The sequence below is a fragment of the Chelonia mydas genome, chromosome 3 (assembly GCF_015237465.2).
Source record: "Chelonia mydas isolate rCheMyd1 chromosome 3, rCheMyd1.pri.v2, whole genome shotgun sequence".
NCBI classification, from domain to species: Eukaryota; Metazoa; Chordata; order Testudines; family Cheloniidae; genus Chelonia; species Chelonia mydas.
In genome coordinates, this window is record NC_057851.1 from 162,255,700 (window position 1) to 162,271,984 (window position 16,285).

General features: G+C 40.7%; 1 protein-coding gene across 5 annotated transcripts in view; it reads left to right on the forward strand.

The window, feature by feature from the left end:
• Window positions 1-16,285, forward strand: part of LPGAT1 (lysophosphatidylglycerol acyltransferase 1) — a 136,053-nt gene that overhangs the window by 61,133 nt on the left and 58,635 nt on the right. For all 5 annotated transcript variants that reach the window (XM_007058013.4, XM_037895751.2, XM_043543686.1 and 2 more), the window contains 2 exons: window positions 3,700-3,795; window positions 12,773-13,046. In XM_007058013.4, coding sequence (XP_007058075.2) covers window positions 3,700-3,795; window positions 12,773-13,046 — 370 coding nt within the window. The remainder of the gene's footprint in view (window positions 1-3,699; window positions 3,796-12,772; window positions 13,047-16,285) is intronic.

The following is a 16,285-nucleotide window of genomic DNA, read 5'->3' on the forward strand; positions in this document are numbered from 1 at the left end:
CTCAAAGTGGCTGCCTTAGTTGCCATTGCATCATCTAGAAGGGTCAGTGAACTCCAACCTCTTTACCATAACATTCCATAGAGATAAGGGGGTGTTAAAACTTTACCCAAGTTTATTCCCTATATTGATTCAAACGAAAATCTGGCACAGTCTATTAGTTTATCCCCTTCCACCCTCCCCAACCCCAGTTCTCTTTTGGGAGAGAAGAAATTCCCCACCGTGGACCCTTGCTTCAAGGGTCTTGGTATGTTATCTCAATAGGACATAGGTAAGGTTGCGAGTCTGTCACAGAAGTCATGGATTCTGTGACTTTCCAGGACCTCCGTGCCAGACTTGCAACCAGCAGGTGCGACTGACCCCAGGGCCACCCGAGCAGTTTGCGGGGGACTGCACCGGCCCCTCCCTGTAGCAGCAGTGGCCACGGTTGGGGCCATCCCCTGCCAGCAGCGTCGGTAGTGGTCCCATGCCGCCCCTCCAGCATCAGCAGGCACCCCAGAGGGTCTGCCCCCTGGAGGCCCCTCTTCAGAGCAGCATCTGCGCCCCTGGGGGCTCCTCTCGAGAGCAGCAGCTGTGCACCTGGAGCCCCCTAGAACACCAAAAATTTATTTGGGTATATAGTACAAGTCATGGACAGGTCATGAGGCCGTGAATTTTTGTTTATTGTCCAGGACTTTTACTAAAAATGCCCATGACTAAATCTTAGCCTTAGACATAGCCTATGTCTACGCAGCAAAAGCTGTGCGTTGGCTAGCCTATCCAAAGTAGCTTGACCCAAGCTAGCACAAGTAATGCTAGCAGTGAAGACAGCGCAGGCTTCAGCATGGGTAGTATAAGTCCAGCATGAACCTTGAGTACATTCTCGGCTCACTAGTCTGTACTGTGCTGACTTTGCTGCTGCTGTTACCCATGTCAGCTGGATTCATGCTAGCTCAGGTTGGCTAGCCTGTGCACAGTTTTTGCTGTATAGATATAACTAAAGCCTTTCAGACACTCCATTTTTTGGTTGCCACCTCTGGTGCTTCAAAGGATCAAGCCGTTTCCTCCCACAGAAGAGTAAAATTGATTTCATTGTGTATTCCAATCTGCTGTCATCTGTCAGCTACATCTCTTCCTCCAAATATTAAAGCTCACTCCACTAGAGCACAGGCTGCCCTTTCTGTATACTTCAGGAACATCGCTCTGTCTGAAATTTGCAAGGCAGCTCTGTGAAGTTAATTCCCTTACTTTGTCAAACACTATGCTCTTGGCGTGGCTGCAAGATCAGATGTCAGATTTCATCAAGCAGTGTTACAGTCGCTATCTAGTCAATGTCAATCAGGACTTCTCAGTCTGACTTTCCAGACTGGACACTGCTTGCTAGTTACTTAGAGTGGGATCCACATGTGCACGTACTTGAAGAAAGAACAGTTATTTAACCTTTATAGTAAGTGTGATTCTTTGGGATGTTGTCGTCCATATGGATCCCATGACCCTCCCTTTACCCTGCTTTTTCAGAGTCCTCTGGGATTCTGAATTAGTCAGGGAACGAAGGTATGGTTATGGCTGCTCTGCCTGTTATGTCCTCGGGGGGAGGGCACAGGGCATATGTGGCACAGGTGTGGCTCTACTGACACTGTTGTTCAAAAGCTTTGATCTCATGGACATGGATGTATCCATCTAAAGTGGGATCCGCATGGATTACAACATCTCGAAGAACCATATTTACAGATAGGTAATTGTTCTTCACCTGGAGATAGACTATTTTATGTCAAATAACTTTTAAAAAGTCTGTTAACATCAAAAATAAAATGCAAGTGGTGGGTATTTTTTTATGGGAGACACAAAGTTGCTGAAGATTTAAAATCAAATAGATAGATTCTCTAAAATTTAAACTAAGTACAGTTTGTGGATGAAGCTGTCTGATTTAAAATGGGGGTGGCATGTCAGAAAGGGGCTCTGATGGGATCCTTGGGGTGCAACCTTGGACTGTGGGACCACTGTGTCCCCTTAACTCACTATTCTGGGTTGTCTCTCACAATGCTTTGCTAGTGACAAGCAGCAAACTCCTCCAGACTCTCACTCAGCACACCTGCATGTGGAGCCCCACACCCAGCTAGATTGCATTAATGCTCCCAGAGCCACTCATGAATTACCCAGAGTAAGGCAAATCCTCCCCTTACTTCCCCCCCCCCCCCCTTCTAGCCTTGTACTTCAGGAATATACCCGTCTTGCACTGCTCAAGACCCTTTCTTGAGCAATGCAAGTTTATTAATTGGTTCACCACTTCATCAATGGAAAGTGGATATACACCAGCCTTTGCAAACTTGAGCAGATTTACCAAGCTCTTCAGGCAAACTCACTGGTGAAGAAAAACAGTAAAATAAATTTATTGATTACAAAATATATATTTTTAAGTAAAATAAAATATATTCATGCAGGCTAGACTCTCAACCCTATTAGACTGGGCAACATCTAGGTTAAGCAGTTTTTCTCACCCTACTGGATATTGCAGTTTCACCCTTGAAACCTGGGCCAGACTCCTCTGTTAGTCTTCAGTCTTCTCAGTGCCTTTGTTGCTTGCAGCATAAGTGGGGGAAGGAGAAAGGCCAAACATGTGGCCACCCTGTTCTGTTTCATACCCTTAGTCCATGTGCTTGGAGAATACAAGTCCAGGCATGTCTGGTGGGCATTGCTGAGTCACAAGGTGAAGCAGTACCTCCCACCCCCTGTGTGTCTCCTGTGAGGGAGTCATTGTATTGTAAGGTTTCAGAGTAGCAGGTGTGTTAGTCTGTATTTGCAAAAAGAAAAGGAGTACTTGTGGCACCTTAGAGACTAACCAATTTATTTGAGCATAAGCTTTCGTGAGCTACAGCTCACTTCATCGGATGCTTTCAGTGGAAAATACAGTGAAGAGATTTATATACACACTGAACATGAAAAAATGGGTGTTTATCATGCACACTGTAAGGAGAGTGATCACTTAAGTGATTTTTTTCATGTTCTGTGTGTATATAAATCTCCTCACTGTATTTTCCACTGAATGCGTCCGATGAAGTGAGCTGTAGCTCACGAAAGCTTATGCTCAAATAAATTGGTTAGTCTCTAAGGTGCCACAAGTACTCCTTTCCTTTTTATTGTATTGTAACTCCTCTGCTGGACAATGACTGGTGATGTACGTTCAGCACCCACCTGGGCATTGGTTACCTCCCTTGTCGTTGTCTCTGGAGAGCTAGTATCTGTGCACTTCCCAAACCCACAGCATATTTTAGTGAAAACCATACAAGACAATTCTTATTTTATATGCATTAATGATACACATATTTAGATAAAACAATGACTTTCAGCAGATCATAACGTTTCTCTTGATACCTGACATGGCATGCTTCATATGAAATATCACAATTATATATGTGATGAATATGGGGGTTACAGGGCGCTCCCCCAATGTATAGAGTATCACAGGGGCATACAGTGTGCCTGTGTAAAGTTACACCATGTGAGTAGCAAGGTAAAATTGTTCGCTGACTCTAAGGAGAGGGGTCATATTTGTTCCTAGAAAACAAAATGGCACCTGATCCACTTTTCACTTTTGAAGAGCTAATACTGTTGTTTATGCGTTAGCTTGTGGGTTTGTTGTTGGTTTTTGAAAAGATGATCTCTCTAATGTCTGATTCTTTGCATGCAGTATATACTTACAAGTCCTTTTCTAAACTTTTTCAGGTTGTCCGTCAGATGATGTGGCTGATGGATCATATTTTTAAGTATACAAACTTTGGGATTGTATCGCTGATCCACGGAGACTTCTTTATAAAACAGGTAAACAATAGACGTATGGTAGTGTCTTGATTTATCCTTGTAGTCAATGCTCTGTTTTCCATTAAGTTTTCTAGATCCAGAATTTCAGTGTGGTCTTCTAGGGTTTATTTGTGTAATTTCTGTAGTGGGGATTACAAGGTGAAATCCTTGTGCTGAAATGTACTTGCTAGAGATAGATCTAATATAAAATAAATTAAAATATTTTAATTTGTTTTTAGTAATTGTATTACTTAACATTTATGTGATGATAGAGGCCTCAACCAGGAGGAGTCCCATTGTGCTTGGCCACGGTACAATTAGACAGTCAATTACAGTCTTTGCTTCAGAGTTTACAATCTAACAGATTTCAGAGTAACAGCCGTGTTAGTCTGTATTCGCAAAAAGAAAAGGAGGACTTGTGGCACCTTAGAGACTAACCAATTTATTTGAGCATGAGCTTTCGTGAGCCACAGCTCACTTCATCGGATGCATACTGTGGAAATTGCAGAAGACATTATATACACAGACACCATGAAACAATACCTCCTCCCACCCCACTCTCCTGCTGGTAATAGCTTATCTAAAGTGATCATCAAGTTGGGCCATTTCCAGCACAAATCCAGGTTTTCTCACCCTCCGCCCCCTCACAGACAAACTCACTCTCTTGCTGGTAACAGCCCATCCAAAGTGACCACTGTCTTCACAATGTGTATGATAATCAAGGTGGGCCATTTCCTGCAGAAATCCAGGTTCTCTCACCCCCTCACCCCCCTCCAAAAACCACACACACAAACTCACTCTCCTGCTGGTAATAGCCTATCCAAAGTGACCACTCTCCTTACAACCTGCATGAAAATCAAAGTGGGCCATTTCCAGCACAAATCCAGGTTTTCTAACAGAGGTACATTGCCATAAATGTAGAATAATATAGTGCTGAATCAGGCCTGGAATACTGATAATGTGTAAACATCAGTGACTCTTGTTTGTTGGCTATATTATCCTAAAAGCTGACAGATAAATGCTTACTGAGATTTTCTGTATTACTTTTTCGTCTGTTAAATACAGAGCAAACCATCCTCCAAGAATAAGAAAATGTAAAAAAGGTTTGGTAGCTAACATTGATCTGATTCCAGTTATGCAAAGTATGACATTCAGTATACACACTTCTTCCCCTCCACCCGCCTTATTTATTTGTCTGGGTTAGGGAGGGGGCAGGCAGGTGTAGGGTAACTGGGATATTGTAACTTTGGGGAAAGAGGCTAATCTGTATTTAGAATGGACTGACTGAGGATCTGTTTGAAAAAATATAAATTTCAGATCAGATTTTCAGTTAGGAGATTAGAGGGGTGCCTAGCAAATTACAGGCACGATTACATAATAAAATAACCTCCAGTGGTGGGCCTATAGTGCTTGTGGATGACCTTTGGTTACATGATAGTACTCTTTGTGCATCTGAGAGAAGAACTGAACCTGACATGTTTTAAAATATCGATCTTTCTTTCTATCTCTTGTATTTACTTACATTTAGCACACATACAAGACAAATACTGAGTTATGTATGCTAGAGGGCAGAGGCAGATTTGCTAATAGGTTATACATTTTAGGATATTTTTGGATGTTTTTGTTGCTCTTCCATCTACCTAATGTGATCAATGTGTATTTGAACTTAAATTGAAAGATTATTAAGCTGCAAAAACAATGTTTACCCTCTGTAAAAGGTTATGGTACTGCAGACCTCAAATTTTCATTAATCAGAGATGTATGCTATCTGGAATCTGAGTACAAACAGTGAAAGAGAAATGTATCTTTTTCTTTTGTAATTGTTTTTCTGATGGGCATATACATCACTGGCATACAATATTTTTCATTGCAAAAGTAGCTACAAAAACCCCTATAATCTTCTTTGAGCATTGATCATGGTATCATAATAATAAAAATGAACTCCCCTCCCTCCCTCTCATGAACAGGTTTACTTGCAGTAACTAGAGTATTTGTTTTTTTCAAAGGGGGTGACTAGTGCTCTTTTTTCACCTAATAACTGGCCTGCTATTAGTGTAAATTTCATTTTCTAACTTGTCCGCTCCTGGGGTAGGAAGATGCATGGTGCCCTCAAGGAACTGTGACCCAATGGGTTTCTGTTACTCCCATGCTCTCCCTCCACAAAAGATCAAGACTATTGCTTGTGCTACAGAACTACTAGTCACCAGCTAGAAGAATGCAGATCCTAAAGCAACTGTCTAATCTTCGGTTTCAGAGTGGTAGCTGTGTTAGTCTGTATCAGCAAAAAGGAGGAGGAGTACTTCTGGCACCTTAGAGACTAACAAATTTATTTGAGCATAAGCTTTCGTGGGCTAAAACCCACTTCATGGGATGCATGCAGTGGAAAATACAGTAGGAAGATATATACACACACAGAGAACATGAAAAAATGGGTGTTGCCGTACACTAATGAGAGTGATCAATTAAGGTGAGCTATTATCAGCAGGAGAAAAAAACCTTTTGTACTGATGATCAGAATGGCCGATTTCCAACAGTTGACAAGAAGGTGAGAGTAACGGGGGGGGGAGCAAGGGGAAATAGTTTTACTTTGTGTAATGAGACATCCACTCCTAGTCTTTATTGAAGCCTAATTTAATGGTGTCCAGTTTGCAAATTAATTCCAATTCAGCAGTCTCTCATTGGAGTCTGTTTTTTGACTTTTTTTTGTTGTAGTATTGTGACTTTTAGGTCTGTAATCGAGCGACCAGGGAGATTGAAGTGTTCTCCGACTGGTTTTTGAATGTTCTAATTCTTGACGTCTCATTTGTGTCCATTTATTCTTTTACGTAGAGACTGTCCGGTTTGGCCAATGGACATGGCAGAGGGGCATTGCTGGCACATGATGGCATATATCACATTGGTAGAAGTGCAGGTGAAAGAGCCTCTGATAGTGTGGCTGATGTTATTAGGCCCTGTGATGGTGTCCCCTGAATAGATATGTGGACACAGTTGGCAACGGGCTTTGTTGCAAGGATAGTTTCCTGGGTTAGTGTTTTTGTTGTGTGGTGTATGGTTGCTGGTGAGTATTTGCTTCAGGTTGGGGGCTGTCTGTAAGCAAGGAGTGGCCTGTCTCCCAAGGTCTGTGAGAGTGAGGGATCGTCCTTCAGGATAAGTTGTAGATCCTTGATGATGCGCTGGAGAGGTTTTAGTTGGGGGCTGAAGGTGACGGCTAGTAGCGGTCTGTTATTTTCTTTGTTGGGCCTGTCCTGTAGTAGGTGACTTCTGGGTACTTTTCTGCTCTGTCAGTCTGTTTCTTCACTTCAGCAGGTGGGTATTGTAGTTGTAAGAACGCTTGATAGAGATTTTGTAGGTGTTTGTCTCTGTTTGAGGGGTTGGAGCAAATGCGGTTGTATCGCAGAGCTTGGCTGTAGACGATGGATTGTGTGGTGTGGTCTGGATGAAAGCTGGAGGCATGTAGGTAAGTATAGCGGTCAGTAGGTTTCCGGTATAGGGTGGTGTATATGTGACCATTGCTTATTAGTACTGTAGTGTCCAGGAAGTGGATCTCTTGTGTGGACTGGTCCAGGCTGAGGTTGATGGTGGGATGGAAATTGTTGAAATCATGGTGGAATTCCTCCAGGGCTTCTTTTCCATGGGTCCAGATGATGAAGATGTCATCAATATAGAGCAAGTAGAGTAGGGGCGTTAGGGGACAAGAGCTAAGGAAGCATTGTTCTAAGTCAGCCATAAAAATGTTGGCATACTGTGAGGCCATGCAGGTACCCATAGCAGTGCCGCTGACTTGAAGGTATACATTGTCCCCAAATGTGAAATACTTGTGGATGAGGACAAAGTCACAAAGTTCAGCCACCAGGTTTGCCGTGACATTATTGGGGATACTGTTCCTGATGGCTTGTAGTCCATCTTTGTGTGGAATGTTGGTGTAGAGGGCTTCTACATCCATAGTGGCCAGGATGGTGTTTTCTGGGAGATCACCAATGGATAGTAGTAACTGTAATCAGGCATCAAGAATTATAACATTCAACAACCAGTTGGAGAACACTTCAATCTTCCTGGTCACTCAATTACAGACCTAAAAGTCGCAATATTACAACAAAAAAACGTCAAACAGACTCCAGCGAGAGACTGCTGAATTGGAATTAATTTGCAAACTGGACACCATTAAATTAGGCTTCAATAAAGAGTGGAAGTGGATGGGTCATTACACAAAGTAAAACTATTTCCCCATGCTTATTTCCCCCCCTTACTGTTACTCTCACCTTCTTGTCAACTGTTGGAAATGGGCCATCTTGATTATCACTACAAAAAGTTTTTTTCTCCTGCTGATAATAGCTCACCTTAAAGGATCACTTTCATTATAGTGTGTATGGCAACAGCCATTTTTTCATGGTGTGTGTGTGTGTGTGTGATCTTCCTACTGTATTTTCCACTGCATGCATCCCATGAAGTGGGTTTTAGCCCACGAAAGCTTATGCTCAAATAAATTTGTTAGTCTCTAAGGTGCCACAAGTACTCCTTTTCTTTTTGTCTAATCATGGTTCAGCTGTCATTTTAATGGCCTATCAGAAAAAGGAGAGTGTGTTTCAAGGACTTTTGCTGCTTTTGTGGCCCTACCATCTGTTTACGTTTCTCTACTTCTTAGCCACTACTTAACTCTTTCAAATGGTCCTCCCCAAATCACAACTTTTTCAGGCTGTCTAGTATGATGGTATCTGAGAGCATCCAGTGCTTGCTGGGTGGTGTTTCATCCATATCCTTGAGGGGTTGGAAAGATCTGACCTCTAAAACATGAAGTTCCTTGAATGCAATTCACTTTTGTTACCAGACTCATATGGGCCCATGTAAACTTTATGGAGTGTGTGTAGGGGCTTGGCAAATTAGGAGAGAATCACCTGCTGCATGCTTCCTGACCAATGCAGTATTTAAGAAACAATCTGGTGAGTGTATCTTTAAAGTACAGGCAAGTTTGGAAGCTTGTGATTTCAAAATCTGTGCAGAAATGTCTTTATAATAAGTCACCTTTCTCCATCCCGCCCCATCACCATGCCTCAGTGGGTCACAGCTGAGGACATCAGATTCGAGACAAACTGCTGAGAAATAGGGCAGATTCACCCCAAAACTGGTGGTTATTCTATCATACGATGTACCAAGACAGTAACAAAAGTAAACTTCTGTCTTACCACACTGGTTATCAACAAGTTAAAAATGCCGTCGCCTGAGGTATTCCAGCCCTTATTTCATAGGTGCCGACTCCGTGGGTGCTCCGGGGCTGGAGCACCCCTGGGGAAAAATTAGCGGGTGCTCTGCACCCACCGGCAGCCAAGCTCCCCCCTCCTCTCCTCCTCCCCCCCCCCATAGCACCGTGTCCCCTCTCCTCCCCCTCCCTCCCAGCACTTCCCGCCCCCCCTCCCCTCGCATGCCTAACAGCTGTTTGGCAGCACTTAGGACTTTCCAGGAGGGAAGGGGAGGAGTGGGGACGTGGCATGCTCAGGGGAAGAGGCGGGGCAGGGGTTGGGACTTGGAGGTAGGGGGTGGAATAGAGGTGGGGACTTTGGGGGACAAGTGGAATGGGGGTGGGGTGAGGGCGGTGTAGGGGCGGGAAGAGGCGTAGCCGGGGTAGGGTCGGGGGGGGGAGTTGAGCACCCACTGGGCAGAGGGGAAGTCTGCGCCTATGCCTTATTTCATCACCCAAACACTAGACTTTGTTATTGAAAACCAATGTTATCAAACAAAGGGTTCTTCTGATCTCAAGAGAACAGCCACATAGCCAGGTCAATATATAACTTGGCTCTTACCCAATAAATACGCAGTTGCCAATCCTTTAGTAACTAAAACATAAAGGTTTATTTATAAGGGAAAAGAGGAAGAGAATTAAAATGGTTAATAGATCATGAACTTACAATCATTGCAAATTTCTTATCTTAGGTTTGTAGCAGTGGTGGAACAAACTGCTGGCTTGTAAAGTCTCAGGTAACTTCCAAAAGATTGGAAGGTCCTCAGTCCATAGTCAATATGTTCCTTTCAGTTGTAAATCCACAGTCCAGAGAATCAAAGCAGGAAAGAGGCAGCATGGAGATGATTCAAGGTTTTTTTTATACCCTCTGCCATGTGGATGGAATTTTACTGTCCCAAACAAAATACACAGCACAGGAAATGTACAGGCAACAAGATGAAGTCCAGGGTCACATGAGCACATCACATGCCCTTCCATGGCTTGCTGACTCACAGGGACCAGCCATTGGCCACTTGGAGGCTAAGATGTCGGCAGGAAGAGCCATCTGGATGGAATGAGTTTCTTTTATGGCCTCATTGTGAGAGTTAATTGCCTTTAATGGGCCATGAACACACAGCTGTCTGGCTTGAGTGTACCTGGTGGGTGTTACCCCAGGAACAAACATATTTGGGATTCAAGTGTGTGTGTGTGTGTATATATATATATATCTCTCTCTCTCTCTCCAATATTCAAAACTTCAGATACAAAAGTGATATATGCATATAAACAGGATAATTTTATTTAGCAAATCACAACTTTTACATTGACACCTTACATAGTATAATTTATACAAGATTTGTTGCAATTGTCTAACAACGGCAATATTGATACACGTGGTCAGACTTCAATCATGCAGAATTCCCCCCCTGCATAACAAAATAAAAGCAACCCCCTAAAAACTAGTGAAAGCCATCAGTACGGTGGAGTTTCTAGGTAAAGCCATCTTTGAGTTGTCACAAGCCAAAGTAGCATTAGGAAAATATCCCTAGTGAGAATAGCTCAGTTCTTGGACTTCCATGTCTCTCAAATGTCTTACCAGATTTGAGTCAGGCTTCTCAAAATAATGCCACCTTGGCATCCTATGGAGGTGAGGATGGATTGCTTTTGAATTTGGAGGGACAGGGAGGAAATTGAGTTTTTAGCAGAAGACCAGTCTTCAGCATTAACTTTGCAGAAACTAGCTTTTCTTCATAATTCGTTACACCTGTAATTAAAATTACTTACTCATTTTTATATTGACCATATAATCCATAATTTTTGTCATTGGTATTTAAATATACATTGTGTAAATGTATTGTGTGTGTACACAGTGTATTTAAGCAACAATGTACAAGCCAAGATATGATTGTATCCTTGGGTTCTGGTGTAGCTGAGATATAGGGCCAAATTCTCAGCAGTGTAAAATGATTAGGTCCATTGACTTCAATTAAGCTATGCCATTTTATACCAGATGCAAGTCTGGCTCATAAAGCCTGCTCATTGTGACTTCTTACAACAGTTGAGGATTGAGAGAATTGCAGCTGAAGAGCCCAAACCTTCATATGATTCCAGGGGCCTCTTAACGAGTGAGGGTTTGTAAGGTTTGGCCCCAGATTTCTATCACAACTTTACTTGCCCACTCTTCTACTCAAGAAGAGAAAGTCAGGACCTGATATTTTATATCTTAAAAAGTCAATTTTTTTTAAAAGGGCACTTTGAGACTGTATTAATATATCAAAAAGTAGTAGTAAAGGGAAGAAGCACAGTCATTTTTTACTTACCACTTCCGGTTTAATAACTACCAGAGTCCCCAGACTAGCTACCTTAGTGCCAACTTTTTACCCTTCTAATATCTTGTTGTCCTGAGTAATGCTTTGTGTTAATGGTGTAGTCTTTTTTTGGCACAAAAGGAATGACTCGTCTTAGATAGCTGCAAAGTTTAGCAAGGAATTTATTTAGAGCTGTTTACAAATCAGACTCTTGTCCTCTAAATAGAAGAGATAACAAAACATAATTTCAGAATCACACACCAAAAAATGAATCTGTGCCAGTAGCTGCCTACCTCTATAGAATGCCAGAATGTAGCTTGTGGTGCCTCTCTCTCATCTAACAGCAGTTTTGTTTAGAAACAATAATATGAATGTTTATGCTTGCTGGCCTGAATGTTTTTAGGGAATTCCTCCTAATTGAAATTTCTCATATAATCGCCATATTTTATATTATATAAATTAATTTCAGATTACTTATGATGATTCTTTTTAAGAAACGAACTCTTTTTTTCTTGGCAAACTTTTACTTTATTTAAAATGAATACCTCTAGTTTTTGTCTTATTTCTTCTTTCAGTTATCAAAAACCTACTTTATAAATGCTGAATGCTGGTACATTATTTATACATATTGCAAACCTACTCTTTAAAACCATGACCAAGGGGGGAAATACCCTCATTTTACAGTGCAGTTCTAATCCTATTTAAAAATAGTGTCTTCTTACAGAGCAGATCTTTCCCTGGTGTATTCATTGTCATAACTGCTAGCTTTAGCAAACAAATAAGCAATACGTTCAGGTAGCCCAACTATGGGAGAATGGGAAGAGTTCTGTGTTTGGCTTGTATGCTATCAACAGAATTAAATTCTAGTCTCAGTTAAACCTTTGCAACCCTACTGAAGGAAAGAGACCAGTACTGAAGAACTTGTCCCATTCCTTTGTATTGAAGATAATGGGATTGCACAAGGGTGAATGCAGTGAGAGCAGAGTTTTGTCTTGCAACCACTTTATTATGAGTGGTGGTGTGTAAACCATCTTGACTTTGGATTCCCGTTGGGTTTGCAGTTGCAATAAAAACTTTTTTTTTTAACATGTAAACTTGGGCAAATTTGATCAGAGGACCGTTAACAGATAGTGGTCTGGGGTTCCATATTTATTACATCATACAGAATCCTTTTTAACAGTATAACTGCACTTTAAAGATTACACTTAAAAAAGAGAACTGGTCAGAATGGCAGTTTTACTCTCACTTCTGAAAACCTCTCTTCGTCTCTTATGAGGGTGGCATTGAGTTGACCATCCGTGGCTGCCTTTGGGAAAATAGTATTTATGTTGGCATTGAAGGTTTATTATGTAGCATTCTGAGAAAAAACAGAGTTTAAACATTATTTTAATTGATAAGTTTTTAGGATTTTTAAAAATCTGCTTAGATTTTAAGACTACTTAAAATATCACTAACCTTTCTCTCCTCCCCCTCCCAGGGGAAAGCTCACCGTGACCAGCAGCTTGTGCTCCTAAAGGAGCATCTAGACAAACATTACAGGAGCCGTGACCGGAAGTGGATTGTACTGTTTCCAGAGGGCGGCTTTCTTAGGAAAAGGAGGGAAACAAGCCAGGCATTTGCCAAGAAAAACAATTTGCCATTTCTTACACATGTCACCCTACCAAGACTGGGAGCAACACAAGTTATTCTGAAATCACTTGTAGCTCAGCAAGAAAATGGAGCCCCAGCAGGTGGAGATGCGATGGTAGCAGGTAGGAATTATTGTTATGAAATTTCAAAATAGCTATTGTTCAACGTGAATACATAGTTATTAAATAAAACTTCACGATGCTTTGAGTTAGAGGTCTTTTTCCAGCCAGATCACTACCTGAATGTGTGAAATCTTGTTCAAAATATGCTGAAAATTCTAATTATCGTAAGTATTGGTTGACGACAATATTTTTCAGAATTTCTTAGCATTTGCACTTTGGTTTCAGTCCTTTATTTTTGGAACTTAAAAGATATTTTTGGTTGTATTCTCTGACTTTCTGTTCTATTTAGATTTTTATACTCTGCACCCATCATAGTGGTATTGAATGACCAACCGGATGTATGGAGATTCACTCCACTAATTCCTTACTCAGAGATGAAACTATAGAGTCTGGTTTGGAATACGCAGACTAGTGGGTTCATGTATGTCATAGATAACAGTACATAACATCTTTGGTATGTTGTATGCAAGCGGCTAATTTAAAATATTGTTAAGTAGGGAGTTTACAAGGGGCTTTAACAGATTGAAGAACCAAGATGCAGCAGCTCTGACACTCAGTATTCATGATGGAAGCCTGCTCAATATAGCGATCAGGAGGTGACTGGGAATCAGGACTTCTCTGTATAGTCATGGTTCTCTCTTCATATATAACTTTAAGTAGGATAATAGTAGCACTTCTGCAGCAAAATTGCTTCAAATCCTTCCATAGTGAACAAATTAATCATGCATGTTTAACTCTCATACCAAGTATCACACGATTCTAGAATCACCTAGCGGCTTTTAATTTTCATAGCGAACATCATGCATATCTAGAGATGATTATAGAGGAAGCCTATACTCTGCAAACACTGAGATATAGGATCCATAAACATCACACTTTTACTGTTTACATTTATCAAAAACATGGCATCTTCCTTATCCCTAGAAAAAGAAAACTAGATAAGAGAGACATGCCTGTAAATGGCTGTTTTGAATAGCCATTAACAACCATCTTCTAATAAAAGAGACTTTCTAGGTTGAAATAATCTTTCTGCCTTAAGATTCCTCTTCTGATACCATCTGTCTATTTCCTCTCTGTGCTGTATTCAGAAACTTGAATGCAGAGCTTTTGTTCCAGAATACATGGATCTGACCCTTATAAATGAGACTGCTTCATTGGTTCCCTCCGTTAATAACTGATTTATTGGAGTAGTTTCCTTCCTTCGACTTTGTGTCGGGGAACTGAGTAATAGAAAAAATAATCTCTCTTCTCTCCACCCCTCTTATATAAAAGATCTCAAACACCTCTCCCCCAATCCCTTTCTCCTTCCTTCCACTGCTGCCTTTTAAGAGTCTGGCTTTTTTTCCTCTTATTTCTGATAATACCACAGATGTCATACTTGCAATTTCCCCCATTCCGATAGGGAGATGCATTATGGGAATTTTATTGCAACATGCAATGTAGGCAGTCTATTTTTCCTTCATCAGTGTGTGTTCATGAGTTAAGAATTTTCCTTTTCCCACTGAAACTGTGCTTTCTTCTGCTCCAAGTATTCCCAGGAAATTTATATTATTATACTTTCCAATTTTCTCTCCTGGCTTTTATAACTTTTTATTGCAAAATTTATTATCTTATCATGTCATGTTTGTTTCATTTTGATCTTCGTCCAATGTTTTCTGCTTTAACTCTACAGCTTTTACTGTATCCCGTACACTTTTGTGATTAAACTTTTCATTTTGAGTCTTGAGATGTGAAGGGTTGTTTCATATCTGTTTTATGGTGGAGCAGTTCTAAGAAATCAATAATACTACTTTTTATCGTGGAGTGTTTGCATTGGAGAGGGAATAATGTGACTGTGTAACCCAGGCCCCTAGTGGTGGGGGTTGATAGTTGTGGCTTTAAATCTGTCTAGTCACTTAAGTTTTTTTTGCTTTTTGGCATTTTCAAACAGTCAGTGGGTTTAGATCTATCTTGACTATAATTATGGGATTTCCATCACTCATAGTAGAGGCAGTGGTTTTTTCCATATTGAAACTAGTGTTATGTGTAACTGTACCTAAAGAATTATACATCATAACTAAATCTGAGAGTAGTTATTCATCCTTTGCTTTATGAAAACCTGGCACATCAGTTATTGTTTGTTTTTGTTTTTTTGTTTTCAAAACAGTGTGGGGATTGGTCTTCAAGTATATATGCAAAAGGATATATTGAAATAGATAGAGAAGACTGGGAGCAAACCCTATTGATGAAAGTAACCTTGCCTACCTAGGAAATGGGAAGAGATGGCCTACTGATAGGGGTTGATTTTTATTTTGGAGATAGAAGTGTTCTGATTAAAATGAATTGCAAGTTGAGCTGTGTGAATTGCATCCCTTAATACTTGGGGTTCTTCTCTCCAACTACATACAGAATGGAGACAGAATCAATTCTCTGAGATGATCTAAAGGAAAACCAATTTTTATTTAACAAACAATGTTATGGGGGGAAAGAGCATTTGCCTATGCTAAACTTTCCTAAAAGAAATTACAAACTCTCTTCTTTGGAAAATGTGAAACTACAACTGACCAAATGCTAATAAATAAGCAACAGAGAATAATCCACCAGTGGCAGGAGCGTGGACTAAATGACCTGTTAGGTGCACTCTATTTCTAGATTCTGTGAATAAAAGCTAATAAGTGCTGCTTTATAACTTTGCTTACCAATGAGATATGCTTTTTTAGAACAGTGTTTTGTGGTATATATAACTAGTATGATTTCCCTCCTCCCTCCCCCCCTGGTGGCTGATGATTTCACCCTCACTCCTTGGCCACAGAGACAGTTATGAAAAGCAAAAATCCTAGTATTGGTACATTTCCCCACCTGCTGCTATGCATCAAAATAAACAAGAAGATAAGACACCTTCAAGGCTCCCTTGTGTGATGCTTAAAAATAATCATGAATGCAGAAAAACATTCTAATGTTGTCTTTAGAATGTAAGCTTTCTTTTAAGAAAAATGAGTTTATATCCATTTCCTTTGTTGAGAGCCATTTGAGAAGGACAATGTGCTGTTGTCCTTTCTACCCAGCTTTTTAGAAAAGACTTCATAGTTTTGCTTCTGCTGTTATACATTTGAACTCACTTGTCTCCCTAGAGACTTGGCAGATAATTCACTGCTCATTCTGGCCTCTTATAAGTTGTGATACAAGGTTAAAGATCTTACTAGGATTTTTTAATACGTTCATGTTTCTTACAGCTTTACAATCACATACATTACAACTAA